Source organism: Miniopterus natalensis, chromosome 9, assembly GCF_054644295.1.
Source record: "Miniopterus natalensis isolate mMinNat1 chromosome 9, mMinNat1.hap1, whole genome shotgun sequence".
NCBI classification, from domain to species: Eukaryota; Metazoa; Chordata; class Mammalia; order Chiroptera; family Miniopteridae; genus Miniopterus; species Miniopterus natalensis.
Window position 1 is genome coordinate 27,460,750 of NC_142089.1, and position 18,882 is coordinate 27,479,631.

The 18,882-nt window shown below is 54.5% G+C and overlaps 1 protein-coding gene across 1 annotated transcript; it reads right to left on the bottom strand.

Annotated features, from left to right (window-relative positions):
• Positions 1-1,088: 1,088 nt before the first annotated feature.
• Positions 1,089-6,692, bottom strand: PDZK1IP1 (PDZK1 interacting protein 1). Its single transcript, XM_016199342.2, has 4 exons — positions 6,528-6,692; positions 4,092-4,200; positions 2,171-2,266; positions 1,089-1,648 (listed from the first exon to the last, which is right to left on the bottom strand). Exons 1-4 carry the CDS (start codon positions 6,592-6,594, stop codon positions 1,576-1,578), a joined length of 345 nt encoding a protein of 114 aa, XP_016054828.2. The 5' UTR covers positions 6,595-6,692; the 3' UTR covers positions 1,089-1,575.
• Positions 6,693-18,882: the final 12,190 nt, after the last annotated feature.

The following is an 18,882-nucleotide window of genomic DNA, read 5'->3' on the forward strand; positions in this document are numbered from 1 at the left end:
CCTAGCTCTGCCCTCTGGTCTAATCAAGGAAGACTTCCTAGAGGAAGAGGAACCTTGGCTGGGCCAAGAAAAAAGCACTATGTAGAATTTAAACTGGCAGCGGTGGGTGAGAAGGCACCAGCCCATGTGTCGGCCGCTTGAAGCGCAGTGAGCAAGCAGTATTTCTGATCATGACACTCTGAGCATGAGTGAAGTGATCTTGAAAATCGTCTCAGTCACCACATGAGCAAAAGCCTAGAGTAGAATCACAAGAGCTATAGCCACAGTTCACGAAGCTGAAGCTCAGAGAGGAGAGGAGACTTGCCCAAGTTCACACAGCAGGGAAAGGGTGGGCCTGGGGCAAAGACCGTGCCATCCCTCTGCTCGGGGCACTTCCCACTGCTCCTGGCTGCAAACTAGACCCCAGTGAGGAGAGAAGGAAGGATTCCAAGTTCAGAGAGGTCTCCCAGGGGGTTTTGAAGTAAAGCCTTAGAACAGCAGCTGAATGGCTGTAATGGTGCAGTGAGGGGCTGTTTCAGGTTGGGACAGGTGGCAGAGGGAGATCTTGGGGACAAGGTGGACTGCCTCCTACCCTCTAGCCCTGCTCTTCTGCATATGGGAGTGCTCCCAGGTGAGTCTGACTCAGGTTGTCACCCTAGACAGAGAAACAGAGAGACAGAGGCTGTTCCCATAAGAATGACAGTCATAGAAGTGAGGGGCCTCTGCCAGCGGCTGAGTCATGCTTCCTCTCTCCCTCCTGCTTCTTTCCCACTGGGACCCTGACTCCACCCCACCCAGGACTGGGAGTCAGTGGCATCAGTGAGGACGACTCTACTCTGGTTCCGTGGTGAGACTGGCCAAACCTGCCACAGAGGGGAAGCTGGGTTCAGAGAAGACTGTGACTCTCCCACAGTCACACAGCAGGTTGGGAGGAACTGGACTCAAATCTGGGCTTCCTAAGTCCTCGCCCAAGACTCCTCCGTGGTGCTTCCTATGCCCAAAGCCCACCCAGAGAGGCTGCGGGGAGAGGGAGAGAGCTGAATGGGTGGGCCTGCTGAAATGCCAGGCAGCATGGAGGCAAGGGGGAGGGGGTGGTGCTGCCTGGAATAAGGGCAGAGTGGGCGAGCTCCCTGGCCCCATGGGCCTTCCAGAGAGGGCTCCCTGGCGAACCCTCCAAAGCCACCATGACAGCAGCTTCGGAAGGTGATTGTCATGGTGCAAAAAAGCCAGGTAGGGGCTGTCTGGAAGCCTGAGGGGCTGTTTCTGAACCTGGGAGCCTCAGCCTCAGAAGTACAAAAAGTCTTTATTCACAGCAATAGGTGATTTCCACAGTGAGGGGAGGAAATGTGAGGCAGGATGGGAGGTGCTGAGCCAACTGTCTCTTTCAGAAGGGTCTTCTGGATTGAATTGAGTGGGAGACTCCCCAGGAGACCCCAGAACCACAGTGTGAGTTCCAACAATGTCTGGGACAATTCCAGGGAGGGTGGGTCAGTGTGAGGTTGAAGAAGTCGGCCTGTTACTATAGATTCCTGCTCAGAGGAGTGGCACTGATCACAGATGCCCAGGATCAGCGCTGGGGGCCACAGGCAAGTGGGGTCACATGGGGGTGCTCCGGACCCTGCCCTCCTCCTCAGGGACATTGTCATAGGCATTCTCATGCTCGTGAGACCTGAAAGAGGGTGACAGGGGTCATTATACCTTTCATCCCATCCCTTTCTCCCTGCCCTATCCCACACCTGTGAGAAAGGTGTCTTTCAAAGGAAACGTTTGCATCCCAGAAGGGGGTTCCCCTGGCCACATCTGGTCTTGTGCACCTGAAACTGGAGGTCTCTCATCCCCACCTCTCTGAACCCCACCTTCCTTCTCCATGGAGTCCCCCCACTCACCCCTTTAGAGCCCCTTTCCCTCATTGAGCCCCTTTTCCCCACTGCACCCCTCCCTGTGTCCCGGTCCACTCACTGAACCCCTTTCCCCACCAAGTCCTCACCCCCTTCCTGGGCCCGCTCCCCAAACTAAGGCTTCGTATTCCCATGGGGCCCTGCAGTCCTCATAGAGCCCCCATGGCTCACCAGTTCCCCCACTGCACCCTCTGTCTTCACTGAGCCCTTCCCCACAGGAGCCCCCGCCCTTCCCCTCCTTCTGCTCCATCAAAAGCGCCGGATCCTGCTGTCCCCCGCCTGGAGCACCTCACCTGAAGCTGGCCGCCATGGAGGAGTACTTTCCTTCTGTTCCTACCAGGATCCCGTCTTCCTTGTTTCCAACGGCCATGACCATGTTCACGGGCTCCCTGGGGACAGGCTTCATCGGTAGAGCTCTCTGGATCCCCTCCCCCTTTGTTCCCCCTTCTCCCCAGGTCCAGTAAGCCCCGTCTGGGCTCTGGTTCTCACAAGCCCAAGGGCAGAGGCCGCTGCCCCTTGGCAGAAGCCCCCTCTCCTGCAGGGCCCCTGTCAGCACCTGATTCTGGCCCCACCCCGTGGACCCTCACACCTTTCTCTCTGCTCCACCGTGGGAGCCGCAGGTCCCAACCCTAGACTGGCAGCCCCCCTCTGCTGCTCTTCCTGCCTCGGCTCGGCCAGCCCCCCGCCACCCCCAGAGCGGACCCAGCAGGACTCAGGGTCTGCGCCGGGTTTCCAGCGGGCTCTCCTGGGGCCCGTAGGAGCAGCACAGCAGACGGGGCGGGGTGGGGGTGGGGTCAGTGGAGAAAGGAAGCACTTCCAGGGAGAAGCTCCTGGCCCCTTGTTTAAATTTAAACCCCCTGAGTGTGGCCTCTGCCCCCACCTCCCAGGAAATTGCTCTCATGAGGGTCACAGGGAGCCTCACCGCTCCTCCTCTTTCCCGGCACATCCCGCAGGCTCCTCAGACAGTATGTCCCAAATTAAACTCAGCAGCTGCCCCAGATCTGCTTTTGTGTCTGTGTCTCAGGGAGTGATCCTGTCAGAAGCCTGGATGTGTCCCTGTCCTTCCTCCTCCTTGCCCGCTGCTGTCCCCCTCCTTTAACTCGCAGGGGGTCTGACTCCTAGGCAGCAGATAGCTCAGACCTGTCCCCTCTCTGCACCCCCTCCACCCCCGCCGTGCAGACTCTCTCCCGACCTCACGCTCAGCCTCCGCATCGCTTTCCCGCCCGCGCACCGGCGCCCACCCCGCATGTCCTCGACGGGGCAGCGGAGCCCTTGCGCTCAGGCGCCTCACCCAGACCTCCCTGCACGCTTTCCCCAGGTTCCCACGGCACTGAGGAGAAAGCCCGCGGCTCGGGGCGTTGCTCTGTAAGGGTTCGCTCGGCCCAGGCCCTGCCTTCCTCACCAGCTTTCCTTGGACCCCTGTCCCTCTCCACCCGTGAGACCCTGGGTTCCCGCCGTGGGCCGGCCGGGCTGCTGCACCAGCCTGCCCGTGAGAGCTGGGGCAGATGCAGCCGTCCCGGGCTGGCAGCGCAGAGTGGGCCGGATTTCACCCCCCCCACCCCTAACTCAGGCCCCCGGGGCACCCTTCCCGGCTCCAGTCTCCATCCCATGCCACCCTGTCCTGACACAGGCTCCTCCTCATTTTTCAGGCTTTGGGGTGAAGGTGCAATGGAAGGCCCTCCTGAACCACCCCCTGCTCCCCAGCCCCGGTCAGGCCCGCACCACTCTCCGCTCCCCTTAGTGTCAGTGCGTGACCCTGTGACGGCTGCTTTCCTGTGTGCCTTCCCTCCTGGCGGGGAGCCTGTGAGCTGTGAGCACAGGGTTGTCTGCCCCGCTGCCCCTCTGTACCCCCGTGTGGCACAGCAGCTGACTCCGAGGAAGGACAGAGCCTTCCTTTCCAGAGGTTTTCACAGCCCCCAGCATAGGCCGGGCGGCTGTCCCAGCTATACACACAGAAACATCAAAACCAAGAAGAGACGTTTCCCGACGTCACAGTGAGTGAGCGCAGAGCTGTGGGCCCATCAGGGGCAGGCCTGGGAGCCAGTAAGCTGGCGCTCTAGCCCAAGACGTCTGACCTCAGGGTCACCTCTACCCAGTGAGAGGACTGGACTCGGGATGTCTGAGGCCCTTCTCACAGCTGCTGGAGCAGTAGCCATGGTACTGGGACCACCCTGCCTGTGGTGCCCGGCACCCAGGACCCCCAGAAACACTCACGGCTCTTCTTGGCACCAGAAGCGGTTGACAGCGAAGGCGATTGCAACGAGGACCAGGAAGACGGCCGTGGCGATAAGGCCCTGCATCCAGGGCTGCAGGTTCCCCAGGCCTGCAAAGAGGGGAGCAGGGGGTGCTGTAGTAGCCTGGGCCACAGTGAGGCTGCGGTGCAGAGCAGGGGCCGGAGGGCCTCCCACCCCAAGGGCTGGGGCCTGTGTTAGAGGTCATCAGCCAGCTGCCAGGACCAAAGAAGACATTCTGGGTGGCAGGGGTGGGAAGGAGGACCCATCCTACACGCCACTGAGCTAAAGAAAGGAATGGAGGTTTGGAGGAAGGAAGACAGGAATTCAAAATAGGCATGAGGAGCTAAGGAAGGAACAGGCGCCAGAACACTGTGTCTGAGATCCAGATGGCCCAGAGCCCCCCATCCCCCATCATGGGTCACATGCAGGGCCCCCCAGGGAGTGCCTGGGCCCCAGGGACCAAAGGGCAGCCCTCTGGACAGCCTGCCCAGGGTGGCTCTCTTCCTCCCTGGCTCCCAACAGGCCAAGTCAGCCCAGAGCTGACAGGACTGGCTGGCATCCGGAAGATCCTGTTCTGTAAGGAGAGAGTTCTCTAGCACTGGGTAGGGTGTGGGAATGAGAGGCAGGCCGGCTACTCGGCCAGGAGTGCCGGGGCCCAGAGAGAGGGGTGAGACAGGACATCTTTGGAATGCAAGACAGAAGGGTTCTCCTCTTGGTCTTGGGGGCCAGGAAGGAGGCATCAAAACCGGGCCCCTTTGAGGTCCTTCAGCTACGTGCCCAGGGGGCTGAGCCAGAGACCAAGTCAAGGCCCCATCCATGCACTGCCTCTGCTTTTTACCCTTAAGGGTTAAGTTTAACCCTTGACACCACCTCTAATCCTCAAGTTTTCTCAGAAGTCTCTGCCCTCTGCCACTGGCAGCCCCATAGGTCTCTTACCTCCCTGGGCATCAGTGTACTCCATGAGCCTGAGAGAGCTCAGCCCCACAGAGCACATGCACATAGCAGCAGGTGGAGAGGTCTCAGGAGGGGACAGAAGCTGACAGGAGGCTTCAGAGGGGCTCTGCCTCCAGCCCAAAACACTTGCGTCCTAGTGCCATTCTGTACTTTGAGGGGCCAGGCTGGGCATCAAAAATCTCATTCTGCCTCACTCTCACTCAGAAGCCCTTCCTTGAGTCTACTCTGAAACCCTCCTGCGGTAGTGAAGGCCCTGCCTCTTCTCTGAGCTCCCTCTGAGCCTGGCAGGTAGTAGGAAGGGGTTTGGGGTCTCAGAACTCAGCCTGTGGCCAGGTCAGATCTTGCTTCTCTCCTTGGGGAACAGAAGCTTCACAATGTGGTTCTCCTGAGTTTCATACTTGCCAAAAAGCAATGTTTTGGACTCATTGTTTCCTCAGGTTAGTGGTTGCTCAAGGATTGGAGTTAGGGCTTGAGCCCTGGGAGGCCCCTCCTTGCTTCCTCTGAACTCTGCAGCCAACCCCCTCCAGACACACCATGTGGCTCTGGGATGAGACACAGAGCAAGGGGCAGAGCCTGGGGTAGGAGAGAAGTGATCTGAGCCCTGTCCCTATTACTCTGCTGTGTGACCCACACAAGTTACTCAACCCCTCTGATCTTCAGTTTCCAAGAAGGCTTCCAAGAGATAGAGTTGAAACAGGCACATATGAGAGCTCAGGACACCTGCCAAGGAGGGGTGATCTGGAAGCATCTTTGTCGGCCCCCTCTGGACCCAAATCCCGCCTGCAGAGTCCCCAGACTTTGGCTGCAGATGTGGTCTCACTGGGCAGGGGAGACACCTGATCTTGGGGTGTGGTACCTCATGGGTGCCCAGCCCTTCCACACCCCTGGCATGGCAGCCACCCTGGGAGGCAGGCAGGGTGCGTTTATTGTCCTCATTTTATGAGTGAGAAGCTGAGTCTCAGAGAAGGGCAGTGATTTGCTCCAGGCCACACAAGACAGAGGCAGAACTGGACAAAGAGCTTGGGTATGTGGTGGGGCCACACTGGGGCACTGTCCCCTACCAAAGCCCAGGAAACTGACACAACGAGGACTGAGGACAAAGCCATGGGCAAACCAGTGACAGCCCTGTCCCTCCCCTGACACAAGTGTCTGGACCCCACCATCACCCTCATTGTAGCCTCAACCCCTGTTCTCGAGACCCAGCTATCTCCAGGGAAATCCCTGCTCCTAGAGCTTGGGTCTCACCTCCTCTCCCCAGTCTTAGACCCAGCATTTCCCCTATTGCCTGTGTTCTCACTCCTGGAAAACAAGGCACAGGCACAAGCCTGTTTCCCAGCGAGGTTCCGCCACCACTCCAGTCTCTGCTGGAGGCCAGAAGACACCCGGCATCCTTACCTGGGTTGCCAGCACCCAGTCCAGCCCTCCGCACCTCAGCCACCTGCCGGCCCAGTCCTATGCTCACCTTGTTGACAGCTGGCGGGTGGCACTGCCGTAAGCAGGCCCAGAATGACCAGGCCGAGGGCTGACATGGCTGCAGACAGCTCCGGGCCTTCCCTCCAGCTGCTGGTATCTGGGCTGTGGGGTCTGGGTGTGTGCTGAGATCAGCCCGAGCTCCGAGCTCCGTCTGGCCCTGGAGGAGAGGAGCTAGTAGGGAAGAAGGCGAGGGAGGAAGGAGGGGGAAAGGTAGGAAGAAGCTGCCCTCCCTCCCATGGTAATGAGCTGCCAGGCCCGGCCTCCCTGGCCGGTGCCCAGCCCACTGGCGCTGGCATTTGAGGTCACCTTTCAGAGTCTGGCTAAGGAAGTGGGTCTGCAGACCAAGGGGATGTGGGGAAAGTCGGGACCTCACCTCCAAGCCCAAGGCTTCCCCAGAGTTTTTATATCAGTTCCCCCTTCCTGGCAGTGGGGCTGAGCCCTCCGAAGAAAGTGACACAATATTGCTTCTCCCTTGAATGAGCCCGGGGGGTGGGGCCTCTTGGAAGTCAGACAGAGGATTAAGAAATTTGCTGGCTGGCTTGGGGAGAGTAGGGTAAACCCCAGAGGTTAGGGAAAGGTCAAAGTTGCCCCCTCCCACAGAACCTGGCCTATTTCCTGTTCTCTCACCTGTCCTTATTTAGCCAAGACCCAGTCCTGGGTCACAGTCCTGGGACCAGCCCTGGCTTCTGTCCCTCTACCCAGCCCAGCTCAGTAGCTCTCTAAATCCACCCTCTCCCATGGGGGTCACCACAGAGGGCCTCAGGTTCCCAGTCCCCAGCCTTTCCTACCCAGCCCAGTTGACTTGGCTCAGTTTAACTCTTCCTCTTGGCTCCAGATGTGGTTCCTGGAATCTGGGTGGAGCATCCCTGGGACGAGATCTGGGCTTGGTCAGAAGACTCTGTGCATACCTCTGATCCACCTCCACCCATCACAGGGCAACAAGAGGGAAAACACAGCCCTGCTGTGGAGGGCAAGGGACGGACACTCTCAGGTGTCAAGGTCCAACCTGGGGCTCTGAACTCCTGGGCTCTCAACTCTCAGGATCACATGGAGTCCGTTGGGCCTTCCAGCCCAGGAACGAGAATGACCCAAGTAGCTGTCGAGGCCTGGAGCCAAGGGTTATGCTGGGTCTCCTTGCCCCACCACTCCCCAGGAGCATGGGAAGCCAGAGATGCTGAGAGTCCAGCTCCATAGACACCAAGAAAGAAGAAGCCAGCAGACAGAGCAAAGTCTCAGAGATGGAGGGTCCCCAAAAGCCAGGGGGAGAGCTAGAAGCCCCCCCTAACAGTTTCCTGGCCAGAAGCCACCAAACTGCTGTTCACAGGATCTCCTGGGCAGCTCTCTCTACTGCAGGACAGGTCTTCCAGGGGCAACACTCAGACATCATGCCTCACCCCTGCTTCCCATATGTGTGTGGGTGTGGGTGTGCACATGGCAGAGCAGTGGGCCCATTTCCGTCCAAATATGGGGTGTCTCAGGAGATCCAGGGAAACTTGGCTTGGAGTCGAGGGGCACCTCCCATACATGCATGTCCTATTCTTCCTCCGTATCCCAACGTGGTATCTTCAGAATCTTCTGGCACAGAGTTTGTCTAGAGCAGGCACCACGCATGTTAATGAACAGCCACAGGATCACTGGCTGGAATGCAAGGAATGGGGTTGAATTTAACAAACATCCACAATGCCTTCTTCAAGGGCTTTAAGCAGGGGAGCCACATCAGGTTTTCCGGACAGAGAGTGGAGCATGAATGAAACGGGAATGCAAAAACTGGAGAGAAGGAGGCCATGGGGGGGGGGGGGGTCTTCCACAACACTCACACAACCAGGGCTGTGGCCTGCACCAGGGAAGTGGCAGTAAGAACAGATTTGAGTCCTTTTTAGGACATACAATAGACGGGACGTGGCTGCTGAAACACGGTGACTAGCCGGGAGTGCGTGGTGGGAAACTGGGAGGAGCTGAGGGTGACTCCACTTTCTGGCTTAAGTAGCTGGTGAATGGTGGTGCTCAGGACAAGGCAGAACAAGTTTCAGGATGTGGGAGGAATGATGAGCTTCAGGCTTAGAGGAATAGAGCTTACGGTGCCTGTTGGCCCTCCGGAGGAAATGTCCAGAAGGCAACGGGGTTCTGGGAGTAGAGAGCTAGATCCAGAAGCCATCTGTGGCTCAGCATGGGTGACTGAGGCATGAGAGTGCACAGTCTTCCAGGCTGTGTGTGTGAAAGGGGGGGGGGGGGGAGCAGGGGGAAGGAGGGAAGCTGTGAGGGGCCAGGACACAGCCCCAACACATAAGGGTCTTTCATCAAAGAGGAATCAGGATGGAGCAGGAGGAAGAAACCCCAGAAGAGGGGATGTTTCAGAAACCCAGAAAGGAGAGATCCAAGAAGACATGGGCAGGGAAGTCACTGTTGTGAACCCCCTCCAGCCAGTGACTCACAAGAGCATCCCAGCCTCTCCCATCAGTTCCCATGTCCCAGGTCCTGCCTCTGTCACCCGAGCATCACCCTCACTTCCCTAAAAACCTGGGGAAGGACAAGGATTCCCTGGCCCATGCTTTGGGGGTGGCAGGGGAGCAGGATAAGCAGGAAGGACATCAGGAGACCAACAGGAGGAAAACACATCTCCCAGGTCAAAGTCCCAAGCTTTAGAGCAAAACAAGTTGTTCCGGAAAGGGGGTGTGGGTGGACACTGGCTTTGAGGCTGGTCCCTGCTCTCTGGGTGTCCTCATCCAGCTGAGAGGGTCATCTCCCTAGCTGTATGGACACAGCTCTGGGTCCTCATGACAACAGGTTGGGCCCCCTTAGTGGCCTGGCTTGGAGCCAAGATCTGGATTCTGGCCTCAGCAGCCCCACCGGGCTGGACCCTGTGTCATCTCTGAGCTGCTATTACATCAATGCTCAGTTCCTTCCTCCTGTTCCCAGCCCAGCTCTGCCATCCAGGATCATCAGACTCCCTTAGGCAGCCCTCCACCCAGCTAAACCTGTGTGCTTACCCTTCAGAAAAGCCCAAGTGGGCCTAGACTGTTCCCTGGAGTCACCTTTCTCCTCTCCCTGCCACATCCTGCCTGCCATTCCAGTCACTGCCAGCAGGTGGCAGAGTCCAGCCCCAATCCCCCGCTGGTTGGGGAGCTCAGAGAGGGGCCAATTCACAGCTGAAGCTTCTGCAACTTCCCCTCCCTCCAGCCCCTCACTTCCATCGCCTTCCAGGGGTGCTTTGGAGGAAAGGAGAGTGGACAGTTGGCAATGCTGAGAACAGTGCGCATGGCATTCTCAGGGCTGTGCTGTGGGGAATCACAGAGGACACAATTTTTCATGAAGGCATCCTGGAGGGAGGTGGTGTTAGGAAAATAGTTAGCGGAATTGTTGGACTGAGCAGAAGGACAGCTCCAGGAGGGCATCCAGGCAGAGAGCATTTGGAAACATCACTCTGGCCCTGACCGGTGTGGCTCAGTTGGTTGAGCGTTGTCCCTTGCACCAAAAGGTCACTGGTTTGATTCCCAGTCAGGGTGCATGCCCAGGTTTGGGGTTCAAGCCCAGGTTGGGGTGCATGTGGGAGCCAACCGATTAATGTTTTTCTCTCACATTGATGTTTCTCTCTCTCTCTACCTCTGCCTTCCTCTCTCTAAAATAAATAAAAATATTAAAAAATAAAAATAAAAACATCACTCTGTGAAGGGGTCCATAGGCTTCCCCAGACTGTCCAAGGGACAAAAATGGTTAAGAAGTTCTGACCCACCTGGGAGCCTGGGGCAGGTTGGCTCAAAGCAATGCCACTGATCTCAAGGTCAGACCTGGAGAAAGACTGGTAATCTCTAGACAGAAGTTTTCTGGGACTGAGAGTTGGGAGCTATGGTCGGATTGAATGGGTGCTCACCCCCGCAGAGAGCCCTGTGCCTGGGAGCTAGGAGGGGCAGAGAGCACCCCTCAGAGCCAGCCAGCCAAGTCAAGGAATGTCCTGGCTGCGACTTCTGGGTCCTAGGCAACTCCAGTGGGCCAGTGAGATTTATGGCCAGGACCACCCAATGGGGGAAGATCAATCACCTCCTCCTTCTGTCCACTCAGCCAAGAAACTAAAGGGCTGCCCTGTGCCAGGAGCCCTGCCAGAGGTCCCAAAGCCAAATCTTTACCCAGTGGTTCCAGCACAGCCCTCTGTCCTGCCCAAGGCTACAGGCCAGCAGTGGAACCAAGCTGAAGTGCTGGTTTCTAGAATCACAGTCTCTCCTGGCCTAACGGCTCATCCTGAGTAGTGTGTTCTTTTCCTTCACTTCCAGCTGGGGAAACTGTGACCCACAAAGAGACAGTCACCAACTGAAGGTCATACGGTAAATTAGGAGGAGAGATAGGGCTAAACCCCAGGCATCCTTATGTCTAGCCCAGGGCTCAGTCCCTCTGTCAAGCACCTACTGGTTGGTCAGTTTCCCAAACAGCATTCCGGCCTGCTTTCACTTACTCACTCAACACATATTTAGTGTCTACCACGGGACTGGAAACACAGGAGTGAGCAAGACAGAGCTTACATTGTACAGTTATCTAATTACAGTTGCACCAAATGTTCCAAAGGAGTTAAAAGGGTGCTAAAAGTATATAAATGGAGATGCCCTCTAGTGTAGGAAATCAAAAAAAGATAGTAGTAAATCTAAAGTTTATTCATTTAGCAAATATATATTGAATAGCTCCTGTGGACCAGGCACTGTTGGAGATGCCAGGAACACAGCAATAAACAAAACAAAGTCCCTGCCCTCACAGAACTTACAATCTAGCAGGGTCAGCCAGGAGACAAGCAAATAGACCAGGGCTGGAAAGGGGTCTGCAGGGCCTTGCGGGACCTGCAAAGAGGTTTGGTCTTTATCTTACAGATAATGTGGAGCCATCATGGGGTTTTAAGCAAGGATGTGACATGGCAGTCTTGCATTTCAGCAAGCTCTCTCCAGGCACGGCTTGAAGAATGGATTAGTCAGGGCAGTGAGCAAGGAGTGGGCTGTTTTATTGGGTGGGAGGTGGGGTGAGGAGGGGTTCCAGGAGAGAGATGGTGTGGCTGCGACTAGAAGAGGGCATGGAGAGGAGGAGGATGGTCGAAGAGCAATTTAAGGGGCACAGCTGGCAGGCTAAGGATGTGGGGAGCAAGGGACTCAGGAGAGTAAAGATAGTACCTAGTCCCCCGCCTTGGACAAAACTTGGATGTTGGTGCTACTTTTGTTGTTGTTCATCAGTTTATTTTGTTCATTAGATTCTACATATCAGCGAGATCATATGGCCCTTGTCTTTCTCTGCCTGGCTTATTTCACCCAGCATAATAATCTCCAGGTCCATCTGTGCTGTCACAAAAGGTAAGAGTTCCTTCTTCTTTACAGCTGCGTAGTATTCCATGGTGTAAATGTCCCACAGCTTTTTATCCACTCATCTACTGGTGGGCACTTGGGCTGCTTCCAGATCTTGGCTATTGTAAACTGTGCTGCTATAAACATAGGGGTGCATATCTTCTTTCTGATTAGTGTTTCAGGATTCTTAGGATATATTCCTAGAAGTGGGATCACTGGGTCAAATGGAAGTTCCATTTTTAATTTTTTGAGGAACCTCCATACTGTTTTCCACAGTGGCTGCACCAGCCTGCATTCCCACCAGCAGTGTACTAGGGCTCCCCTTTCTCCACACCCTCGCCAGGACTTGCTGTTAGTTGGTTTATCCACACGCCTCTTGGCCATCTGTATGTCCTCTTTGGAGCAGTGTCTATTCAGGTCCTTTGCCCGTTTTTTAATTGGATTGTTTGTCTTCCCAGTGTTGAGTTGTGGTGCTATTTTTTAAACTGGGGAATGCTAAAAGAGCAGCAGTTTAGGGGCGGGGTGGGGAGGGAGAGCAAGTATTCATTCACTTACCAAAACTTTCCCGAGAGTCAGTTCTGGGCCCAGCACCGCCCGAAGCGCTCTAGCTCCACAGCCCTGACTGGAGAGCTCACCGTTAGTGGCTGAGACAAGCAGCGAGCACTGAGCCCAGCGCTGGCTTCCAGCGCAGACGGGCCGAGCTCACAGGCGCAGCGTGGTGGGTCCGGCTGGCACTCCTGTGAGCCACCTGAGCTGGAAATAGAGGCTTAGGATTCAGCAGTTTGTGGATAGAGACTGGAGACGGGGGTGATGGAGCCCGGGATAGGGAAGGGTGAGAAGAGGGGCCAGGACCCGGCCCTAGGACACGCTAAAGGGACCGCGAGCGGATGGCCATCTGAACTGAAGGGAGAGAGAGCAGCACAGCTGCTGTTACTCCACTAGGATCAGACTCCCAGCACCAGGCATGCCTCGCATTTCAGGCCCTTTGGAGTCATGCAACTGATTTTATTTTATCCTAACACTGTTTTCCTCCCTTGGCATTAATATTTTAAATTTTGGCATTAATATCTTAAATATTCAGAGAAGCTGATATTTCCAGCCTGAAAAGGAAGAGTCTTGGGAGGGTCTGTCTCTGTCTCCAAATAGTTGTAGGGCAGTCCCAGGTCAGAGAGAGAACTGTGCTCTGTGTCCTCTCAGCATAGAGCTGAAGAAGATGAGAGGAGCCAGAGAGGCTGGGCTTGGTTCAATGAGAGAAAGCCTGTCTAGAAGAGCTGTGTAGTGATGAGAGACGGCCCTGAAAGGCAGTGAGCTCCCCACCACTAGAGGTGTGCAAGAAGGAGCTATGAGGTTGCAGAAGGGGATAGAGCACAGCAAAGGCAGCCGAGGGGTGCATGGTCTTAATGCTGGAGCTCCTGGGGCCCAGGAGGGGTCATCTGGGGTCAAGACCCTCACCCACCACTAGCTGTGTGACCTGAGCAAGTCTATTCGCTTCTCTGAACCTCTGTCTCCAGTAATGCTGTACCGAGTTGGCAGGAGGATAATGCTACTGAATGCCCTGTAGTCGTGGATACTTAGTAAGTGTTGGGATCTCCCAGATCTAAACAGAGCATCACATGTTTGAGCCACACTGCCCTGTCCCAAGCCAGTCCTTTCTCAGAGCAGAAGCCCCAGCAGAGCGGCGGGAGGCATTACAGGCCACAGGCCGGCCAATGTTCTGTGCCTCAAACCCAGTCTAGAAGAAGCCACACCTAAACCATGTGACCATTTCACACTTGCAGGTTTTGTCTGAAAGGTCAGACTTTGACCTTCAAAATGAAAATGACTTTAAAAGGTTGGAGCTGCAGGCAAAAGTTAAACAAAATAGAAGTAATTTCACAATTGGAAAAAAACATGGATTTTTTTTTTTTTTTTTTCCTAAATGAACAACAAAAATGTTCATTGGCGAATTGGGCTGAGTTTGTGGTATTTTTTTGTTTGTTTTTCTTCTGTTCTTTCCAGAATTTCTATAACAAGGAATGTTTGTTGGAAGGGTAGGGTTACAAAATTCATAGTTTAAAAATAAACAAAATAAATGTTCATAAAAAGGCAAAATCAGGTAACTTTTCCACATATTTATTAATGCTCTTAAATAGCCCCAAAGTTAGCCAAGAGCCTCTCTTTGCCAAAGAATCTGCCCCTGGCCAGGCAGGGCCACTAGGGCTCTGTGGCAGAGCCCAGTCTGCCTGTTTTCTGCTCCACTGTGCTCCTCTAGAGAGGCCTCTCAGTGCCAGGGCACACATAGAAAGCATCTGAGTCTGCCCACCCACTCGATTCATAGTGACGGAGACATGTAGCTTTAGAAATGCTACCACATCTTGGAGGAATGCTTACTGTGTGCCAGACACTGGGCTAGGTGCTTCAGGCTCATAGCTCATTTAATCTTCACAAGAATATGAGGTGAATGCTATATCCCCATTTTACCAACACGAACACGGAGGTTCTGAGAAATTAAATTCAGTAAGTGGATCCAGGATTTGAGTCCAAGTCTATTTGATTCTAAAGCTTTTAAGTATTACATTATACTTCCTCCTCACATTAAAAAAAATGTCAATTACTGCCCTAGCCCATTTGGTTCAGTGGTTAGAGAGTTGGCCTGCAGACTGAAGGGTCCTGGGTTCGATTCCGGCCAAGTACTTCCGTTGCAGGCTCGATCCCCAGCCCTGGTCAGGCAAGTGTGGGAGACAACCAATCAATGTGTCTCACATTGATGTTTCTCTCTCTCTCTCCCTCTTTCACTTTCTCTGAAAAGCAATGGAAAAAATATCCTCAGGTAAAAATTAAAAAATAATAAAAATAAAATATCAATTACTAAAGAGCAATAAATGAGTGCTATAAAAAAGGTATACAATTAGAACCCCAAAGAAGGAGTCATTAAACTCCCCTGGGGGAAGAAAAGACCAGGGAAGACTTCCAGGAAGAGATGACATTTGAGTTGAACTTTGAAAGATGACTAAGAATTTACCAGACATAGCACACAACAAAATATATGTCCAGTAGATTTTTTTAAAAAATATATCTTTATTGATTTCAGAGAGAGGAAGGAGAGGGAGAGAGAGAGATAGAAACATCAATGATGAGAGAGTCACTGATCAGCTGCCTCCTGCACACCCACGACTGGGGATTGAGCCGGCAACCCGGGCATGTGCCCTGACCTGGAATCGAACCACGATCCCCTGGATCCTAGGTCGATGCTCAACTGCTGAGCCCCACCGCGCCGGGCATACAGTAGATATTTTTAATTAAATCAACTGATAAAGATTTTAACTGAGTGTATAGATGAAACAACATGATGCGTGGAATTTGTTTAATAATAATCCAATTCAAGAATAGGGAGTGCGGGGAGGAATGGAGGTTTAGATGAAATAAGATTACCCAAGTGAATGATTGTTGAAGTTGGTGATGGACTCATGTCAGTTTTTACATTTTTCTTTTTCTCTCTCCATATATACATATACACACCTATAATGCAAAAGTAGGTTTACAGTTATAAGTACATGAAACACAGAGTTTACTCTAGTATTATTATTTATTAATTAGTATATTATTTTCCATAGGAACAACTGTAAACCTACTTTTGCCCCACCCTGTATATATATTATATTATATTATATAATATATTATATAATACTTATATATCATATATATACACACAGTGGAATATACAATGTAGGTAACGGTCCATTTGTGCCCACTCACCCTGAGGTGATGAAATAATTCAATAAATATTTACTGAGCACCTCCACACCCTGGGCATGATGGAGCCACCAGTGGCCAGTGACACACTGTCCCAGCATTGACCAGCTCACAGACAAAAGGGAGGTGAGGCCAGGACTCAAACACAGGCAGGTGGTAAGCGCGGCCAGATATAAGCCAAGGGGCTCTGTGAGTTCAGAAACAGAGACGGCCACCCATGGGGGAGCCAGCAGGTGCGGCCTCTGGGGTCCAGTTTAACACACGGAGGCAGTTCCCGTGGAGTCTGCGGGAAGGCACCTCAGGCGTGAAAGGCTTAGAGGTGAGAAAGGAAGAGGCGACGGATGTGGAACACTCGGGGCGCGCAGCAGCCCCTTAAGAAGGATGTCAGTGGGAGAATAGGGCAGCATTTTTCATGCTCACTTTAAACTAGTGTGACTGCTCTTGCCCCCCTTCCTTCCCACACCCCCAAAGCACTGGGAGCCAACAACGTGAGTGATGGCAGGCTAATCACGGCCCCTTGGGTGTGAGGAGGGCCCGTCTCTCTCTGAGGACCCTCCAGCAGGACAAGCGCAGGACAAAAGCACTGCCTCCTGCTCCCGCCCGCCACTGCCCTCATTAGCATCATACAGAAAACCTGCCAGCCTCGCACAGCCCGGCGACTGGACAGGCCAGCCCGGCGTTGGCAGAGCCCCAACTGAGCAGCTGTGGACCCTGAAGGGCCCTGTGGCCAACCCTGCCCCCTTCCCCCCAAAATAACCAAACCACAACCACCACCCTGCCCTGCCCGCCCCATAAGCCTCTCTTTACATTGCTGCACCGTCTGCTGCAGGTGGCCAAGCCAAAGGGAGGGGGAGAAGTTACGATCCATGAATGACTCTCCTAGGGTGATACAATCTGAGGGCTTAAAGGCTTCAACTTTCCCCTGTCATTAGGCCCAAATCGTAGACCAGGGCAATCGCAGCATGTTGGGACCTCGTTTAGACTACTGCTTTAGAACGTGCCTTTGCCAGACAACAGAATTGCAGCCTCCCAGGACAGGGTAAGGAAGGCAGCTCATCAGAGCTGAGATCCCAGGCCATCCTGGGAGAGATTGCCTGGGGGCTTGGGGTTGGGAATGCCTGTGTCTGCCTGGATCCCACCTATTCAGGAGTAATGGAGAGGGGGCCTGAGAGTGATGGGGAAGCCTGATAGCCCATTGAACACGCAGCTCCCAGGGGACAACTGGAGAGAGGGGCGGAGTGCTCTGAGCAGGAGCCATGGCCAGCCTGTGTGGGAACAGCCAGAGGGCAGAAGGCCTGGCCCCTCGAGATCTAGCAGAGCCTGGGACCCAGAAGCACCACAGGTCCCAGGCTGCAGAGGGTGAGCTGGGAAGGGCTGAGGACCCTGAGCTCGGGAGACTCAGCTGGCTGAGCTGTCACCTGGCATGGGGTGGGAAAGCGTTTTTCACCCTGGTCCCGTCGCTGTACTGGAGGACTGGAAGGCGGGGGGACCTTAGTTATGAGATGGCAAGGGGATGGGGGCCAGGCAGGAGGAAGGGATGTTATCTTCAGATTGCCATCTGCATGATAGACTGAGTCAGGAGGGATTGTGTCTTCTCCAAGGATCAGTGAACACAAAATAACATATAGCCAAACCTCCCCCCCACAGTGTATGGGGGGTCCTGCTCTGGTTTCTCCTCAGAATGGTCCATCCTAACGGCTGGGACTGTGTAGTCTTTCTCTGTAGTGGTCCTGGCAGTGTTCAGGGCCTCACCTGCTATGGGGTGACAGAACTGGCTCTCACTTGACCTTGGGCCAATCACTTACTGTCTCCGACCTCAAGGTTTCCTCATCTGTAAAATGGGAGTGACTGTCCCCTCGCGCTGGGTTCTAGGGAGATACAGAAGGTGAGACCGCAGAACTAACAGTGCAGCCCTTTGGGGTAAGCTGCAGACACAGCAGTGAGGCTGACCTGCAGGGACCCAGGTCTTCTTCCCCGGCTTCCTGGGCTGGGATCTGGGGCCTTCGGCCTGGCTCTGCCATGCCCTGCTCTTCACTGAGGATCCGCAGAACATCTCCTCTTTCGGACAGATCGAGCCTCCACTCCACTCTTCCCCAGGGAAGAGGTCTACATTTAAGTTAATTCTAATTAAACAAAGTGAACACTTCAGTTCCTCAGTAGCACTAGCCACTTTTCGAGTGCTCAATGGCTGCCTGCGGTAGTGACTGCCACACTGGGCAGGGCATGTATAATGCATGTCCATTGTCACAGAAAGTTCTACGGGACAGAGCTGGCTAAAGGGATGAGATCCCTGTTTGGGAGTCAGGAGATCTAGGTTCTGGCTCCAGCTTAGCTCTTAGTTCATGCTGAGTTTAGACAAGTCCCTTTGCATCTCGGAGCCTCAGTTTTCCCATCCCTCACCCTGTGCCAGGCAGAGCAGAGTCAATGATTGATAAGGACTTTTGATTATTGATTCTGTCACCCCACCGCCTCCGGAGTGGACCTAGGGAAACAGGTGGAGGCTGAGGGACCCACCTGCCGTCCCCAGGCTCCAGCAGCTCAAGAAAATACCATAGAGCCACGAGCTTGTCAGGCAAGCTTCCCTGAGCCTCAGCGTCCAGGCAGGAGGGCAGAGCAGGAGGGCAGGTCCTGCAGAGGGCCAGCGTGAATCTTTCCATGGGCTTATACAGGCCTGAGTGCAGCCTGAAGATCCCAAACTCATCCCTCCCAAACCCAGAGAGAGGCCTGTGCAGGGCCTTGGGCAGGAGGCAGCCGCAGGGGCCTGTCCAAAGGGGAGGGGAGGTGTGGAGAGTCAGAAATGCACTATCAGCACTGCCCGTCCTCCCCACTTCCTCTCCTCGAACGGATCACATCCTGTTATTGTGTGGACAGGGGCGGCCAGGAGCTGGGGAGGGAGGCAGGGCTCGGACCAGGCGAGCGGGGAGAGAAAGGAGGAGCCAGAGAGAATGTCATAGTGGGCACTGAGTAGCTTCGGCCTGGCCCTGCCTCACCCCAGGTGACCTGGGCAGGAGTTGGGTACCCAGGAGGGAGGACTAGTATCCCTGGAGCTAAATTTGCCAATGACAGAAGATGCTGGGGCTCAGGACAGGCTGTGCCTCCCTGCAAAGGCACCTGGAAGAAAGGAAATAGCACCTCCTCCAGCATGGGGCAGGTCCAGAGGAATCCCTGCTGCTGTGAACAATTAATGTTCCCACTTCCCCCTCTGTGCTTTTTCTTTCTTCTGCCTTTCCCAAGTACAGCCCTATCCCCACCCCACTCCCACAATGGGGTTTAATATGGCTGCTTTCTATGAAACACACA